This window comes from Magnolia sinica, chromosome 13 (genome assembly GCF_029962835.1).
Source record: "Magnolia sinica isolate HGM2019 chromosome 13, MsV1, whole genome shotgun sequence".
In the NCBI taxonomy this organism is placed as follows: domain Eukaryota; kingdom Viridiplantae; phylum Streptophyta; class Magnoliopsida; order Magnoliales; family Magnoliaceae; genus Magnolia; species Magnolia sinica.
In genome coordinates this window covers 41637228-41656354 of record NC_080585.1, presented here as the reverse complement: position 1 = coordinate 41656354, position 19127 = coordinate 41637228, and the positions used below count along the sequence as shown (strand labels likewise).

The 19127-nt window shown below is 39.5% G+C and overlaps 1 protein-coding gene across 1 annotated transcript in view; it reads left to right on the top strand.

Moving 5' to 3' along the window:
• LOC131223657 (phenylacetaldehyde reductase-like) overlaps positions 1 to 19127 on the top strand; it is a 50159-nt gene that overhangs the window by 25730 nt on the left and 5302 nt on the right. The window contains exon 4 of the mRNA XM_058219115.1: positions 15781 to 15943. Within this exon, the coding sequence (XP_058075098.1) occupies positions 15781 to 15943 (163 nt within the window). The remainder of the gene's footprint in view (positions 1 to 15780; positions 15944 to 19127) is intronic.

The following is a 19127-nucleotide window of genomic DNA, read 5'->3' as shown; positions in this document are numbered from 1 at the left end:
ATGAACAACATAGATATAACATATACATCATGGAGGGCTCCATATTTTTGTGCGTATAGAAACACATGGAATCCAAAAAAATCACATGATTTTCGATGAAGTAATTTCTCCAAAAACAAAACTAGCTTAAAAAGTGATAATGATCTATTTACATGTAATTATGAAAATCAAACAGGCCCTAAGAGCTTTTGGATCAACATAATCCCCAAAACGTATGGGTGGACAAGTTACCCTTGTAGGACGGTTTAACATAGGTGGCATGAATTCTTCTTGAGCATTTGCAACTTCATGAAAATCTTCACTTTCAGAATTTTCTTCATCAACATTCCTGGGTACACCGTACACGTTTGGAAAGGACATTACTTGACGAATGAATTAGGTGTGAAGCTTAGAATTCTTTAACATCATTCTAACATTCTTCATGTGCCATTTCTTTACTCTTGAGCTATTTGCTAAGTAACCACACTTGTCAAAGTCATCATGACCTGTGATTATCTTGTGGGTAGACAATTTCCACAAACAATATCCCCTTCACACCAACACTATACCCAACAAAGATGCACTTCTTGGACTTTGGTTCTAATGTGTTCCTTTGATGACTAGTGGTAGTGCATAAGGATCACAACTAAATATTTTTAAAATGAGATAATCACAAGGAGTTCTGAACCACACCTCTTGAGGTGTCTCTCCACTAATTAAAGAGTTGAACATGACAAGTAAATGTAATTTGTTTATTACAAATGCTTGCACACAACAAAGGTATACTTTACAACACTCACAAACTATCACTCTTGAATGACAACTCTCACATACGAGGAAAAACTCTTTTGAAGTCTTAATACTTGGATACCTTGCTTTCACTCTTGAACTCACTCTTTGTTGTTTATGTATTGTATACATAATGAGGCTCTCCCCATATTTATAGAGAGCTATGGAAGATTCTAGAATCAATATAACTCTAAAGAGTTCTAGAAGCTTCCAAATATCCTATAAGGTTCTATTATATTCCGGAATATTCTAAAAGAATCCGGAAGGTTCTAGCATAGTCCGGAACATTCCGGAAGAGTCAAGAAAACTTTATCAAACTCTAGAAGTTTCCGGAAGGTTTTAGAAAATTCTAAAATTTTTTAAAAATGTCTGGAAGTTTCCGAAAGACTCCGGAATATTCAAGAAACGTGGTGATGACATTTAACACTCCCCCTCAGCACCAACTCTCATAATTCTACTTTGGTCATCATGCCAAGTTGCTTTCTGAATTCGGTGAACTTAGCATTGCTAAGTCCTTTCTTGAATATGTCTGCAACTTGGTCGTCGGTCTTCACATGACTCATCTCGATTTCTCCTTGAAGTACCTTCTCTCTCACAAAGTGATAGTGTACCTCCACATGCTTGGTCCTGGCATGAAACACTGGATTCTCAGCCAAGCAGATTGCTGATTGATTGTCGCAGCGCAATATCATTGGATAATCATCTGGTTGATGAAGATCCCTCATTAACTGTATAAGTCATGTGCTTTCTTGTGTTGACATTGCCATTGCTCTGTATTCAGCCTCCGTGGTTGATAAAGATACTGTAGGTTGTCTCTTGCTACACCAAGAGATTGCTCCTAAGCCAAGGTTGAATACGTATCCAGTAGTTGATCGTCGTGTGTCATGATCACCACCATAGTCAGCATCGCAGTACCCAACTATCTTGCATGCTCTACCTTTCTTGTGTAATAGACCAAGGTCTATTGTACCCTTCACATACCTCAATATCCGATGAATTGCTTCAAGATGCGGCTTCTTTGGTGTTTGCATGAACCGGCTAACCACACCAACTGCGTAAGCTATATCTGGTCATGATAATGTTAGGTAGATTAGACTACCAACTATTTGTCGGTACATGGTTGCATCTTCCAAGTCTTTTCCTTCTTCTGAACATAGCCTGGCGTTAGCCTCCATAGGTGTGGCAATTGGCTTGCATTCGAGCATCCCATATTTCCTTAATAGGTCTTTGGTGTACTTCTGCTGACAGAGGAATATGTCTTTGTTGCTTCGGTCAATCTTCATCCCAAGAAATGCTTCAGTTCTCCAAGTTCCTTCATTTGGAATCGCACGAACAAGTTCTCTCTTGTCCTTTCAATCTCACCGTCATCATCTCCAGTGATGATCAAGTCATCCACGTACACTAGCACTATTGCTAGTTTACCTTCCTGAAATTTTACAAAGAGACTGGAGTCCACAGGTGCCACGGAGAACCCGCTTTGCACTAGGAATTCCCCTATCTTGCCATACCATGCTCTCGGTGCTTATTTAAGCCCATAGAAGGCCTTCTTTAGTTTGCAGACATAATCCTGATGCCTTTTACTCTGGAAACCACTTGGTTGCTCCATGTAGATATCTCGATTAATTTCTCCATGTAGAAAGACATTCTTCACATCCATCTGCCACAGCTTCCAAGATTTGTTCGCTGCAAGTGCTAGTAGTACTCGCACTGTTGTAATTTTTGCTAGTGGCTAAAAGTCTCATCATAGTCCAACCCATATTCTTGTGAGAATCCTCTAGCCACTAGTCGAGCTTTGTACCTTTCTATTGATCTATCGGGGCGACTCTTGACTTTGTATACCCATTTGCATGATATCGGCTTCACATTCTTGGGTTTTGAAACTAGTTCTCAAGTCTAATTTTGGTTCAATGCCTTAATCTCTTCTTCCATCGTCTTCTACCATTATATGTCTCGGGATGCTTCTTCAAATGTCGTTGGCTCTTTCACGGTCTCTTCTTCTGCTAAGGCAGCATCCACGTATCTTGGATTAGGCTTTCTCTGTCTAGTCGACCTCCTAAGTGGTGGGTTGTCTACCGCAACCTCCTGTTGACTCGGGCAAAGCTCTTCTAGACTACTTTGATGTACTCCAGTTTGCCATGGACTCATCGATTTATCTGGTGTTCCAGACAGATTAGGCATTTGCTCACCATCTCGTGCTGTAGGCGTCAACTCCTTAGTTGAACTAGGAGATTCTTCTCCTTCCCTTGTCTCCCCCATCTTCTCATGCAGTTCATCTTCTAAGTCTTGAGAGTTTGGCAGCTCCTCATTCAGTGGCGACCACCATGATTCAACGATCCAATCATCACTGTAGTTGATAGCTCCTTGATTGGAAACTGCGGCAAGGGCTATTTCACCCGTCTCTATTACTATTGAGGAAGCAGCTACTTCGTCAGTGACTGTGTTAGACTGCTTGAGTGGTTCATCAAAATCTATCTCCTTCTCTGAACAATCTCCTTTGATGGATTCAGACACTGCTAAGGATGCCTGAAAGTCCCAATCATCTTCACTATCTTCTTGGTGATTTCTAGAAGTCACCAAGTTACCTTCGGCTGATTTTTTCTTGAACCAACAATTTTTTGCAAAGTGACCTTTCTTGCCGCAATTGAAACACTTTATATCATACCTTCGAGATACGGAGGATTGTCGTTTATTGGTGTTGTTGTCGGATTGAACTCCCCCTGTCCGAGGACTTCTTCCTTGCTCTTCTCTCTTCTTAGACTTTCCAAAGTTCTGCTGACTTTGTTCGCCCTTTCTGTTCTTCTGTCGATGTCCATCTTTTTTATTATTACAGTAGAGTGTTTCCTCTTCCTTGTTTATCGACACTCCAGCCATTTGTTTGCATAAACTTTCTTGATTGGCTAACAAATTCTCCAACTCTACAAGAGTAGGTTGAGTAGGCCAACCTCGTATTGCCGTGATAAAAGCATTATACTCGGGCTTCAACCCGTGTATAATGATCTTCCTCATTCTTTCTTCATGAATATTTGCTTTCGGATCCAACTCTGAAATTTCTCCGCATAAATCCTTTACTCTTGTAAAGTATTCGCTTATCGACTTATTTCCTTGGGTGGTGGACATTAACTCATTCTCCAAATATTGAAGTCGAGCATCATTTGTTTTTGAAAACAATGATGCAAAGGTGTCCCATGCCATCTTGGGTGTGTCATCATCCTTGATTTGCCCAAGCAACTCATCCTCAATGGTTGACTTGAGCATATACATTGCCTTCCCGACCTTAATCTTCCACTTTCGGAGTGCTTCAGCATTTTCCTTAAGAGGTGGGGTAATCTCATTCTCATTAACAACCTCCCACAAGTCCTGCCCTTCAAGGTAAGACTTAATGCGACTCCTCCAACTTTGATAGTTGTGGTTGTTAAGCCTCAAAACTCCGCTTGTTGTGTTCACAAGATCCGCCATCATGACTTGGTGTGGTTATCACTCCCTTTACCAACCAAGCCAACAAACTTCACAGTCTCCAAACTGTACACGATCACCTTAGAAAATGGATCCCGACCAAACCTCGCTCTGATACCAAATTAAAGAGTTGAACACGACAAGTAAATGTAATTATGTTTATTACAAATACTTGCACACAACAAGGGTATGCTTTACAACACTCACAAACTATCACTCTTGAATGACAACTCTCACACACAAGGAAAAACTCTTTTGAAGTCTTAATACTTGGACACCTTGCTTTCAGTCTTGAACTCACTCTTTGTTGTTTATGTATTGTGTACATAATGAGGCTCTCCCCATATCTATAGAGAGATTTAGATGATTCTACAATCAATATAACTCTAAAGAGTTCTAGAAGCTTTCAAATATCATATAAGGTTCTATTATATTCCGAAACATTTTAAGAGAATCCAGAAGGTTCTAGCATAGTCCGGAACATTCCCGAAGAGTCAAGAAAACTCTATCAAACTCTATAAGTTTCCGGAAGGTTTTAGAAAATTCTAAAATTTTTTGGAAATGTTTGAAAGTTTCCGGAAGACTCCGGAATATTCAAGAGAGGTGGTGATGACATTTAACACTAATGTCATTGAAGGCGATTGACTAACAAGATAACAAGCCGTAGAAACTGCCTCAATGCACAACTCTTGCTTTAAACCCGCATCATTGAGCATGCTTTGAGCCCTTTCCATCAAAGTAAATGCGTTCCACAACGTCATTTTGTTAAGGAGAGTATACTGCTTCATAATCAGCACTGTCTTCATTTCGCAATATTGAATAAACTTCTTTGAACTGTATCCAGACCCATTAACCATCCTCAACACTTTCCTTTGTCACATCATACTCTTTTCCACATCGACCTTGAAATCCTTAAAAGTTGTGAACATATCACTCTTGGATTTTAGTATTTTCACCCACACTTTCCAAAAAGTCATCAATGAAAGATACAAAAGAATGATGTACCACCATATGATGTAGTTTGTGATGACCTCCATGCATACGAGTGTATTTAATCAAGCACACCCTAGCTAGTGTGACTCCAAGCACTAAAATTTTGCATACGTTACTTCCCATAGACACAATGCTCACAGATTTCATTTTCACCGAATTTCATTATGGGAATAAGCTTCTTTTTAACCAAGACTTCCATGCCACACTCACTTTTGTGACCCAACCTTCGGTACCACAACTAAATTGAGTCATCACCATCAACTGCCGCATAATCAGCCATGGTGTTTGTAAGCAACTTGTACAAATTTCTAATCTGGATGCCTTCCATGAATATCCAACCCCTTTGGAGACCTCGAGGACTAAACTTGCAACCATCCAAATCCAACTCAAAAAAGTGAAATCAAGCTTCTCTTTAACCATGGTACATGCTGAAAATTTTCAAGTGCACAGGCATTCTATCAAATATCTGCAAATGCACCGAACCAACATCAACCACCTTAATGGTTGAGTCATTACACATCGATACCAAACCATCGAAACGTGATTCATATGTACAAGACCAAAATCTATGTGGATACATATGACAAGTGGCACCTCTATCAAGAATCTAAGTTTGTTGACATAAAAGATTGTATCTCGCCATCAGCACTTTATTACTGACCAATTCCAAAGACAATCCTACTTTATTTTTAGATTCGGAAACTTGCTTATCTTTTGTCAAATCACAGTTTTTTGTCGATTCCACTCACTTTCTCTATCAATAATTCTTTTCTCATGTGACTAGTTTAGCCACAATTCCAACAAGAACCTTTCTTTTATTTTGATTGGAAGTGAGACTTGGTTTAATTCAAGCTTTCTAACTTTGCCCACAAACCTTTTCCCATCCTTTCACCAACTATGTTGAACAAAACCATATGCACTAGACACAAGAGAATCGTTGATAATGCCTTGAGATCCATCTCCTCCCAAGCATTATTAGTCATCGATTCCAGTTTCTGTGTTACCTAACAATGTTTCTATTCCCCTTGTTGTGCCAACAAATCTTGAACTTTTAATTTTCACAGCTCAAAATCCTTTGTGCCATCAAATTTCTTCCCCTCAAATTTACCACACGCCATTTTTCTTAAATTGCTATGCACACTCGATTACTCTAATACTAGTAACAGCCAACACCATCGCATAAACCAGTCACCGATTCAAGCAAACCCACTAGAACCTTGTATTCACAACCGACAACTGTAGGGAAGCGCGGAAGGTGAGCCCTCAAGATCTGATGGTCGACACGAAGTTTGGAACCCTCACAAGCAGAAAAATGGTGCTTCAACGGCCCGCCTATCTACTACTGGAGCAGATAGAACTATTTACACCTCTGATCCTATGGTATATAGTGGCCCCGGATTGTGATCTATGGATCAGATCGTCCCAAGGACAAGCTAAAATGGACAGACTATAGCGCACACAATATCTCTCTGTATATTCTCGGTTTATCGTATGACTCAATGCTTTACACGAGAGAAGCGCATTCCTTTTTATAACAAAGGAATGAGAGTTTGGGTGGGATTGGGATAAGGCCAAATAATCCGATCAAATCCCTATCTTCAATTAAAAATCAAATTCATATTTGAATTTGAAATTTAATTCAAAGGAAAAGACTGGAGAAAACATGGGACGTACCCACTAGTGATTGTCACAAGTGGGCCCCACTGGCCTACGTCCAACATCTCCCACTCAATCACATTGTGGGATAGGCACATAAATTTGTCCATCTAACTTGCCTAATAACAATCAAAGAACCAAACATCACGATCAAAAGAATCAGAGGCGTGGGACCAACTGGATCACCGTAATCTTCTCACAGGTGCTTAAGTACTAAGTGACCACCTAACTAGTATTTAATAACCCAAGCTTTGCAATGCCTGTCCTAGTCCGCATGACCATACCGAATGGAGTTGACTCCTGAACTGGAGTACTCGGCCAACATACACACTTATCCAACTTATCGAGTTATTCTGAAAACTTGATTTTTCACAAACTTCGATTAAAACCAATTTAAAGCAATACTTATATATATATATATATATATATATATATATATATATATATATATATATATATATATATATATATTTTAAGAAAAATATTGTTTGCAAAAGTCTAATAAAAACAACTCGATACTGCCGGCGGATAAGTCTTCAAGTGCGTATTTATAGTTCTAGAAAGTTGTAGCTATCACGGGATCTTCCCCACGCAGATGTGTAATTTGGAATTAATCAAGCCGCTTTCCTAGCGTAACTGAGTCTGGCCAATCAAGGACCTTTCGTCATAGTACACTAGAGTAGCGACACTCAATCTCATCCTCATATACAAAAGAGGAGGATGGCTAAGGACACAAAGAGTCACCTACGGGACTGGCTACTCGCATGTTGCAATAATTAGATCGAATCAAAGCAATCTATAGGTAATAGGTCCCAGCACGTGGCTACAATCCACGTCGTAAAGTAGATAATACTAAGTGAATGTCGGGTCTACAATACGCAGGTCATTTTACATGAGGTACGACTCATCTCATAACCTCATAACTTGGCTTTAATTTCAGGCCATAATATTGATCGCATGTAACAGAATGGTGCGATTATGTTAGTCGACTTTATCAGTCTCATCTTCAATCTTTATAAGATTGTAGGCGGATACGACTTACTCATATCCTCATCCTTTATTATTCACAATAAAGGGAAGTTCATACCTCAATGTATAAACATAGCCCCAAATGTACTTCTCTTGTACATTCAAGGTTGGTCAACCCGTGCGAGTGGGTGACCGGTCTGTCGACAAAAATAGAAATCCAACATGATTTCAAAGTAAATGCTGATGATCTTCATACCTAGTTATATTAGTGTTCAACACTGAATAAAAGGAATATAATATTCATTAATGAAAGATCAAAGGTACTACAAAACAAGTACATCAGTCAAGTTTTCCTTAATCCCATTTGCCTGACGTGAACCTGAAATAGATCTCTAGCTATAGGTTTCGTCATGGGATTAACCATCATCTCCTTAGTAGGAATGTAGCTGAGGGCGACCTTCTTATCTCTCACTTGATCACGGACGTAATGATACTTGATCTCAATGTGCTTAGATTTCTGGAGGTATTTAGGGTCCTTTGCCAAGTCAATGGCAGAAGTATTGTCTATCTTCAGCGATATAGGCTGGCGAACACTCGGTACAATACCCAGACTCAATAGAAATCTACGAACCCATACACACTCCTAAACTGCAGCACAACATGCAATGTACTCGGCCTCCATAGATGAAAGAGTTGTGGATGTCTGTTTCTTACTCGACCATGAGATAGCTCTTCCTCCGAGTAAGAATACATGTCCTGAAGTAGACTTTCCCTCGTCGGCATCATTACCCCAAGCAACATCTGAATATCCTTTGAGCTCGAGGCTTGTGCCTTCATAACACAACATTAGGTCTTTTGTTCCTTTGAGATAGCGGAATAGACGTTTGATGGCTTGCCAATGGGACTGTCCCGTGTTACTCTGATAACGGCTGACTATGCCAACTGCATAGCTAATATCCGGTCTGGTGTAAAGCATAACATACATTAAGCTCCCTACTGCGCTTGCATAAGGTACTGAGGACATAGCCAATTTCTCGGCTTCAGTCTGAGGACACGATTTTGTCTAGCTTGGTAACTTTATCCATAGGGGTTTCAACAGCTTTTGAATTTTTCATCCTGAACCGCTCTAAGATCTTTTGTATATAGGTTGCTTGAGACAAGCCTAAAAATTTCTTAGGGCGATCCCTGATGATTTTTACCCCAAGAATAAAGTTGGCTTCACTGAGGTCTTTCATCTCAAAGTTCGAGAATAACCAATCTTTAGTCAATATCAATAATTGCATGTCATTACCAGCTAACAGGATATCGTCTACATATAGAGATAGTATCAGAAAAGATCTTTCAGACCGTTTCATGTATACAAAATGATCTTCTTCACTCATCATGAATCCAAAAGTGGTGATGGCCAAGTGGAACCTCATGTACCACTGTCTTGAAGATTGCTTCAGCTCATAAATAGATTTTAACAACTTACAGACTTTCTTTGGATGCTTTTTGTCCACATAACCCATGGGCTGTTGCATGTATATCTCTTCATCCAAGTTATCATTTTAGAATGCGGTCTTTACATCCATCTGATATAACTCTAAGTTTAAACTTGCGATAATGGACAAGATCATGCGGATTGAGGAGAACTTTGCAATAGGTGAAAAGGTCTCCTCGTAGTCAATGCTTCTTGTTGTGTAAAACTTTTAGCAACTAATCGTGCTTTATACTTGTCCACTATACCATCTGCCTTTCTTTTGATCTTAAGTACCTATTTATTACCTATCACTTTGCGATTGGAAGGCAAATCAACAAGTTCCCAGACTTTATTCTTCTCCATAGAAGCGATCTCTTCATCCATAACATTCACCCAATCGGCCGAGTTAGAAGATAATAATGCATCCTGATACGAATCAGGTTCAACATCATCAACTGCAACGCAAAAGAATGTTTGCCCCTCAATATCGAAGTATCTTCGAGGAATTAATCCTCTTTCGCTTCAAGGTAACTCAGGAGCCTACTGAGATGTCTTCCCACCGTCCTGACGAACGATAGGAGTATCATCATCGTGAGAAACAGAACTCCCACTCTCTTGAGATACATCGGGTATTTCAAAAAGTTCTATTGGAGCCTTTTGGTTTATTCGGCTTGGATATCTATCTTCAACGAAGGTCACGTCCCTGAATTCTATCTCAATCCATCGTCCATGGTCCTCATAAACTAGAACGTATCCCTTTGAATGCATAGGGTACCTAATGAACATGCATTCAATGGTTTACTATCAAGTTTACCTCTATGCGAAGTAGGTAGCAAAACAAATCCCAAAGATCCCCAAGGGCGTAGGTTGGCTAGAGAAGGAATCCTCCCAGACCACATCTCATATGGAGTCTTAGGAATGGATTTGGATGGGACTCTATTAAGGGCGTAGACGGCTGTTAACAGTGCGTCTCCCCAGAATGTGGTAGAGAGATTGGCTTGTGCCATCATCGATCTAACCATGTCCAAAAGTGTCCTATTCCTTCTCTCTGCAACACCATTTTGTTGTGGAGTGTAAGCCATTGTGTACTGTCGAACTATTCTAATGTTTTCACAATATGACTTAAACGTTTCAGATGTATACTCGCCACCTCTATCAGATCGAAGGATTTTAATCTTTTTCTCAAGCTGATTTTCCACTTCAGCTTTATATTTAAGAAAACAATCAAAAGCTTCAGATTTGTGTGAGATGAGATACACATACTCATAGCGCGAGTAATCGTCAATGAATGTGACAAAATATTGACATCCATTTCTGGCATGTACATTAAAGGGTCCACAGATATCTGAATGGATTATCTCTAGTATGCCCTTGGACCTAGCCGCTTTGGGAAATGGTTTCTTCGAAGTTTAACCGGACACACAATGTTCACAAAATGGCAAATCAACTTTGGATAAGGAGTCTAACAGACTAGATCGTACTAGTCTTGTCATATGATCCTTTTCGATATGACCTAACCTTGCGTGCCATTTTTGAGATTCAGATACTATATTTTTATTTGACATAGCAGATAAAGCAAGAGGGGTATTATCACAATCTACGTCTAGAATAAATAAATCTGAAATTAAATTTCCTCATGCAAAGATGAGGTTATTCATTCTCAAAGAAACTCTTGTCCCGAAAAATCGAATATCAAAACCATCAAATAATAACCTAGAAACAGAAATTAAATTCCAACGCATCCCCGGTGCAAAAAGAGTATCACGGAGGATTATTGTTTTTCCTATGCGCGTACGGAGATGGAGAACACTAATCCCTAATACGTCTTCAACAGCATTATTGCCCATGTACAGCTTGTAACTTCCTTTGGCTACAGGCCGGAATTCCTCGAGTCCTCGACGACTCTGTGTCACATGCTTTATTGCGCCTGAATACAGAATCCACTCGTTAGATATGGTATCAACGGAAAGGATTTCAGAACAAACGCCTACATACAAAGTATCTTGTGACTGAGAAATTACCATCTTTTTGTGGGCACACTATCGAGCATAATGGCCGAAATTTCCACAAACAAAGCAGACTATATTTGTCTTTTTCTTCTTCTTCTTTTTATTCCCCTTCTTGAGATTTGGAGGAAGTGTTGTGGTCTTCTGTTCTTGATTATTCTTCTTCGCCTTCTTGCGAGCTTTGGACCGTTTGTTGTTAGCTTTTCGCTTGTGGGTCTCTGCTACAAAGGCCTTGGCCGAACCTAGCTGAATTGCATTCATTTCAACCTCACGTACCAAGTGGCCACAAAAGTCTCTGAACGTAGTGATAGAATCAGTATGGTTCCGAATTCTTTTGATTTTGGCCCAAGATTCAGGCAAGGAACGGTGCATGACTATAATCTTCTGATTTTCAGTCAATTTACACCCAACATTCCTAAGGGCACCTATCATTTGCTCCATCTTACGAATATGATCTTTGATGGGGCAGCCGACAGGCATCCTATACTCCTGGAATTCTAATTCCATTGCCCTAACTCTCGCATCTGACTTCTGAGCGTAGTTATCTGTCAGTGCTTCCCAGATTCCTTTAGCGATTTCATGCACTTCATAGTAAGTATGAATTCTTTGTGCATAGTGCTAAGGAGGATATTACGGGCTGAACGATTTTGTTTTCGCCACTTATTATAGCGAGTCATCGCAACCCTATGTTCTTGTAAATTCCCGTTTTCAACCAAGATGGGTTCCTCTTGAACTACATCGAGTGTGTGAGATATGCCGTCCTTGTCCAAAAGGCATCGCACCGCGCGGGACCAGTCTTCGTAGTTGTTGCCGTCGAAATATTGTCCTTTCAGTTGTTCAGCGATTAATGCTTTGGTAGCCATCTCTACATTACATGAGTATCACTACTTAGTTATGATTTAAGGCATTGACACTAAACATCAGCATTTCTACGTGTTATACAAATTTTCAAAGTATAAAAGTAGTAAACGCATCTTAATGAGATCTGAAAGTCCACATACCCAAATGTGCGGTGTAGAACAATCAAGTTCTCCTTTTAAGATGAGATTTAATGCTTTTATAAGAATAAATTTATATAACGTGCAACCTACCATTATTTAGTTGCATGCATCATTTGGTGGAGGAGAATAAACTCTCACTCAGGTTATGCACAACCTATTTTTATGTGTATAGGGAGTATCTAAGCACTAAGTTTTTCTATATTTTTCAATGAAAAATAAGGGGGCTTAGATTTAAGCACATCAAGCCTAATTATATTACATATATAAACATCATCATCAGAAAGAAAAATAAAGTACTAAGATATCAGGAGAGTTCTATCTTCACCTGTGATCATGACCATTAGTGATGGATCCGATCATTACTGATAATGATCATTGTTGATGATGGATTCTTTCATCAACATTGATCATCATAGTTGATGATCGTTTCGATCACTGATGAGCTTTAGATCAACAGTGAAGAAGATATAATAAAAGAAACAACGTACTTGATATGTGTCCATCAACTCATAAAAAATATATATGATCAAATCCAAAACTCAGGATAACACATTTAGGTTGCAACTTATTTGAATGTGGGCCACACTATTGTTTTGTAGATTAAATATGAATTCATCATATATGTGCACTCGTTTTTCAACAGATCTACACATGTGGAATTGGCAAAACTAAAACATAGTTGTTGCATCTGTACATCAGCATACATCCGCCAACACGTATTGACTAGCACATTGACCAAGTGCTTATTGTACTTCTCCAGTATAAATCCAAGCTCATCAGATGGATGGACAGTTTGGATTCAATACATATATAGTGAAGAGATCTGTGTTATACACGGATCAGATCCACATGTGCGGCTGATGTATATTACCACATGTGTTATAGTACAATACGGCTTGCCAATGAGTGGTACGCACATGTGCGGCTGATATGTTGTACAGAACAATATGTGTTTAACCAACATGTGCATCTGACGTTTCATAGTTCAGCGAACGTATCATAGTGCAATACGTTGCTAACATGATTTGCTGAGATGTACATCATCTAATGTTGCACGTGTACAGTAGCCAACATGTGAGATGTACATCAGCCAACGTGTCATAGTGCAATACGTTGCTAAAATGATTTGCTGAGATGTACACGTTAGATGTAATGTACACGTGAGATGTACAGTAGCCAATGTTGCACGTGTACAGCATATGTGTTGCACACCAGCTACATATGTGTAAAACACATCAGCTAATCACATGTGTTTCAGTTAGATTTTTAGCAGACGTATTACTGTAAACAACCTACATGTGCAACATGCTAACGTGTTATAGTATATCATGTAAACGTGTTGTTATTAAACTACATGTGTAAACAACATGCTAGCGTGTTATGATACATCATATAACAATGTGCTGACATGTGTACATAACAACATGTTGACATGTGTACAGAAACCATGTGTAAAAAACAACATATGTACAAAACAACACGTGTACAACTACAAGGGTCTGTTTTGTACACACATGTAAACATGGGTCTGATGTGTATACTTGCACATCATTCAACTATGGTGAAATACGATCACCAACAACAACTTAAGTACACATGGTGTAATTCAATACAACAACAATTGCTGTATATTAGGTGATATGTACACGTATGTACTTCAATACAACAACTTATGTAAAGTACTAGAATGTATACATCCATGCCGTCCATCCGTTTCGACGGCTTATTTTAAGGCATGCTTACAAAAAAAAAAAAAAAATCATATCCAAAGATAAAGTGCTAGTAGATCATTTTTAGTTCATGCATTAATGGCTAAGAAACTGTCCATTCCGAAAATCAATTGGGCCACATGTGAACCTTATTTATTTAACCGTTGGTTAAATTTTTGGTATACATGAGGGGCCCACTCCATTGATATGGAGAACAAAAGCAAGATCTTAATCATTCATATGAAAATCTACCGTTGATATAATATGTTGTGGCCATAAATCAAGCATGACAGCTAATCAAGTGATTTAGATTTCATATACATCAAGTGCACCATTGTAATCTGAATTCTATTTTTCTTCTCAAGCCTAAAAACAAGCACGCCAAATGGATGGACGTTAATACAGAAGCAATATTTCTGACGTACAGCAGCTATATTTCTAACGTACAACCTAAAATCAAACATGGATTCCAATCCAAAAAGAAAGGATGGGCCACTTACCTTTTTAGATGAATATAATCGGAAATCTGCCGTTGATTGCTCTGATACCACTGTAGGGAAGCGCGGAAGGTGAGCCCTCAAGATTTGATGGTCTACACGAAGTTTGGAACCCTCACAAAGCAGAAGAACGGTGCTTCAACGGCCCGCCTATCTACTACTGGAGCAGATAGAACTATTCACACCTCTGATCCTACGGTATATAGTGGCCCCGGATTGTGATCTATGGATCAGATCGTCCCAAGGACAAGCTAAAATGGATAGACTATAGCGCACACAATATCTCTCTGTATATTCTCGGTTTATCGTATGACTCAATGCTTTACACAAGAGAAGCGCATTCCTTTTTATAACAAAGGAAGGAGAGTTTGGGTGGGATTGGGATAAGGCCAAATAATCCGATCAAATTCATATTTGAATTTGAAATTTAATTCAAAGGAAGAGACCGGAGAAAACATGAGACGTACCCACTAGTGATTGCTCACAAGTGGGCCCCACTGGCCTACGTCCAACAACAACCACCAAAAGAATGATGTGCAACAAAATGAGGACAATAGAAGGGAGAAAAATGAACCAACACAGCACCATAAACCACAAGATTTAAGTGGCTCATCGCGACGGACTACATTTATAGGCAAAACAGCAAGTAAATGAATCCACTGTACCCCGTGAAAAATTATGCCTTGGTGTAGATAAAATAAACACTCACCAATCTGATGAAATACATGCCAAATCATATCTCGTTTACCTCCAAAACAACCACACAATCCTCCATGTTGTCATTGCAAGTGTCGAAAAGAACTGGATCTACCATCGACAAACATACATGTGATGTGACTTACATGATTTCAAGGAATAGAAGAGAAATCTCCAACTTTAGAAATCCCCTGTTAAAAAATCCATTTTTCTTTCTTCTGTTACACTTTTTTTCTCTCTCTACCCTCACATGAGAGAACCTGTCAAATTGGCTTTCCCCCCTTTCACCCTATCTAACTTGCCTCGTATAGCAACAACTTATGATAAAATGCCTAAATTTCTCCTGAAAAGTGTGCACATATACAGACACTCCATGACCATATTACGAGTTATGATACACTAAAAAAAGATAAACATTAGACGTAATTTTCTATCACACATTAACAATAACCAGCCAGTATAGATCCGACATTAGCAATATTGGCTTATACAGATATTTAGATCCTTGATTGTGATGTTTGTATTTTTATTTTTTATTTTTAAACTTTTTCTGTTTCATTGGTGGGCTAGATATGGTATCCACTTTCAAAGACATTGGCGGAAAAAGCTGCATGGGAATTTGCAAAGGAGAAAGGACTGGATGTGGTTGTGGTCAATCCTGGCGTAGTCATGGGTCCCATCCTTCCTCCAGCTATCGGTGCTAGCATGGGAATTCTCATTCGCCTTCTTCAAGGTACCATCATGTAAATGTACTTCTACCACTCTATAATTGTCCTTCTAAGCATGGAGCAGAATGCTTTGTTATGCATTGAACTATGTAATATGCTTCCACTCACTTCAGCAAATCATGCTATTGACTACTACATTTTTTTCATCGAATAATGATATGCCCCGTACAAATACACACGCTATGCAGGAACAACGGACAGTGATGCATGATGGGTCTTGTTCGTTCCTAAAAATTTTCGCTGATTTCAAAAGCCTATGTATGTGAATATGCATTCGCACTAAAATGAAGGTGAACCTGACATGGGCTTCAACTACACTTATGGTTCAAAAAAGAAAGAAAAAGGGAAAAAAAAAAGATGGCATCTTCCCTTGGATCGTATCCATCGATGCAATGGCACTTGTGACACGGCCCATAGGATACAATCAAAATCAGACGATTCCAGGCCGTCTTTGTTATGGGGGCTTTATGGGCTCCTGTTTGAGTTGTATTGGTTAGTCTATGGGTTTTGCGGGCTAGCCTTTGGGTTGTATTAATCAGTCTCTGAGTTGGTGGGGCTAACACTTGGGTTATAAATACTATGTTGGCTACACTTGTAGTCCTTGTTTGAGCTGTGGCTTCTGGCTCTGTATCTTGTGCCCTTTGCTTATTTTGGCTTGGCTTGTGTCTTTTTTCTTCTTCAATAAAACTATTTTACCTAGAAAAAAAGAGAAAAACAAAACAAAACTGGACAATTCGTGACAATATCTTTCTTTTTTTTTTCATTATTTCATTTAGAATGAAATGAATCATGTATTATTGTTTTCACTTCCATCATAAAGTTCTTCTTTTATTGGTTCTTTTTAGAATGTAATGTATTGCTTTAACTCCCAACATAAACAAATATTAATTTTGTGAGGAGTTATATGATACTCGGCTGTGTGTGATGTTTGATATGCAGGCACTATGAAATTGTACAAGTGGCATATATTAACTCAAAAAAAAACTGACTAGATTGTGCATTCCATTGCTGCCAAGCCAAAATCCCAGGATCAGATTGGCTGAATAATCCTAACCTCTTATTCATGGACGCTTGGTTGTGGAAATAGGACTATTGGATTTTTCATTTCTGTCCAATAAATGTCTACTCTGCTCCTATGTGCAGCAGATGAATGGAAAGTAGATAATCTTTGCAAGATTATTACATATTTTGAGGTGGTCTTGGGTTTAACAAGGGCATGTTATTGGGGGTGGGACTCTCAAAGGAAGAAGTTGATGATGTCGTGGCTCTTTTCGGATGTAGGGTGGGTTCTTTTCGTTCTTCATATCTCGGTCTTTCCTTATGCATAGGTAAGCCAACTAAACATTTATGGGATAAAATGATAGAAATGTTCGAAAGGAAACTATCAAGTTGGAAGGGTAGATATCTTTCTTTGAGAGGTAGGTTGACATTAATTAAGACGGCAATGTCCAATCTACCAATTTACTTTATGTCTACTTTCAAATGCCCAAAATCAATTATGGCCAAATTGGAAAAGATTAGATGGGATTTCTTATGGAAATGGGAGGAAGAAAAACACAAATTTCACTTAATGAAATGAGAAGTGTGCAAACCATTGGATAGGGGGGTGGGGGGGCGCGGCGTAGGTTTAAGAAGCTTAGAGAATATGAATTGGGGGTGCGGCATAGGTTTACGAAGCTTAGAGAATATGAATTTGGCTTTATTAGGAAAGTGGATTTGAAGATGTGGTGTAGAATATGGTAATCTTTGGAAAGAAGTGGTGGGTAGGAAGTATAGGGTAGACGAAAGGGGTAGATGGACAAAATCTTCTTCTTTGTATCAAGCATCATATCTTTTGTAACGCCCTGAAATTCGGGGGTCGAGCATAACTCAGCTCCCGAGTTCCAAAACATCACTTATGCAACATAATTAATGAATGATGTATGTTGACTGTATTAGCACATAAACATGGGATAGATTAAGCCAAAACGCAGATATGATTCAGGGATAAGTGAATAAAGCAAGCGGAAGACTTATAGTAAAATATGTGTACAAGTGTAAGTCCCTGAATTACATATACAACCAGATCGTGTAAAAGTGTTATTTATCAAAATTATAAGTACAAGTTACATCATTTCAGTTCCCAAAATAGTAATCCCATAGATCCGCGCATCAGGCCGAGGCTCGCTAGAACCCGTCTGAAACTGCATATAGGAGAAGGCGGCCTCGTCGTCTACTCCTGCTCTGCCTCGGGCGTCGCATCCACATCTGCAACATCGGGGCCTAAGAGAGTCCGGTGGGTGTGTAACACCGCCGAAACGTGGGAGTGAGTGATCAACTCGGTGGAACAATAAGGCACTGGTTATATGTTATCGTTCAATCAAACAGTAATGATAAAGCAGGACAATTAAATAAATCCTAAGTACTCTTATTAATGCAAGTATGAATGCGGTATGATGCGTGCCCTCACGCGTACACCCTCAGCGTCTTCATCTTACGTTACGCATGACATCGCCTCAAAGTGCGCCACATCTACAAAGCACATGCAAATGCGGTGCATGGATATGATTACCAAGTTGTTATTAGTCCAATTCATACAGCAGGATTGGGAAGCTAAGATACCTTCCTCATATCACCATCCAACAGTGATCCATACTAGGGTCGTCAATCCTAGACATCTCATATGATCATATAGTTGAGGTCGTAGCAAAGGGCTCGTCACCAATCAATGCACGCCTTTCATGCCCTTACTACCACAGATCGGCTCGTCACCTCCTTGCGGTATCCAGGTATGCTCGAGGTCACTACAAAGGGCTCGTCACCAATCAATGTAGGCCGACAACACGAATATAGTGTCCCATACCACCATAATCGGCTCACGAGTTTAGTTGCTCACTGGTCACTACGGGGAGGCTCGTCACCCCAGCGTAGGCCGACAGCTCGACCACGGTGTCCCATACCACCATGTCCGGCTCATGAGTCTTAGCGGATCAGGTACCATGGTTATTAGGATTTCACTGGTAAGTTCGGTACCCTAGATTCAAGCAGTAGCGTCCATACATGGTTAACATACACTGGACAATCGGGTTAGTTGACGAACTCGACTAGCACGAGCGCACGTTGAATTGAATGACATAGAGTGCGCAAACACTCCGCGTGGCCAAACCACTGCCGCCAACTCTAATACGACTCGGGTTCGTCTAATGCGTC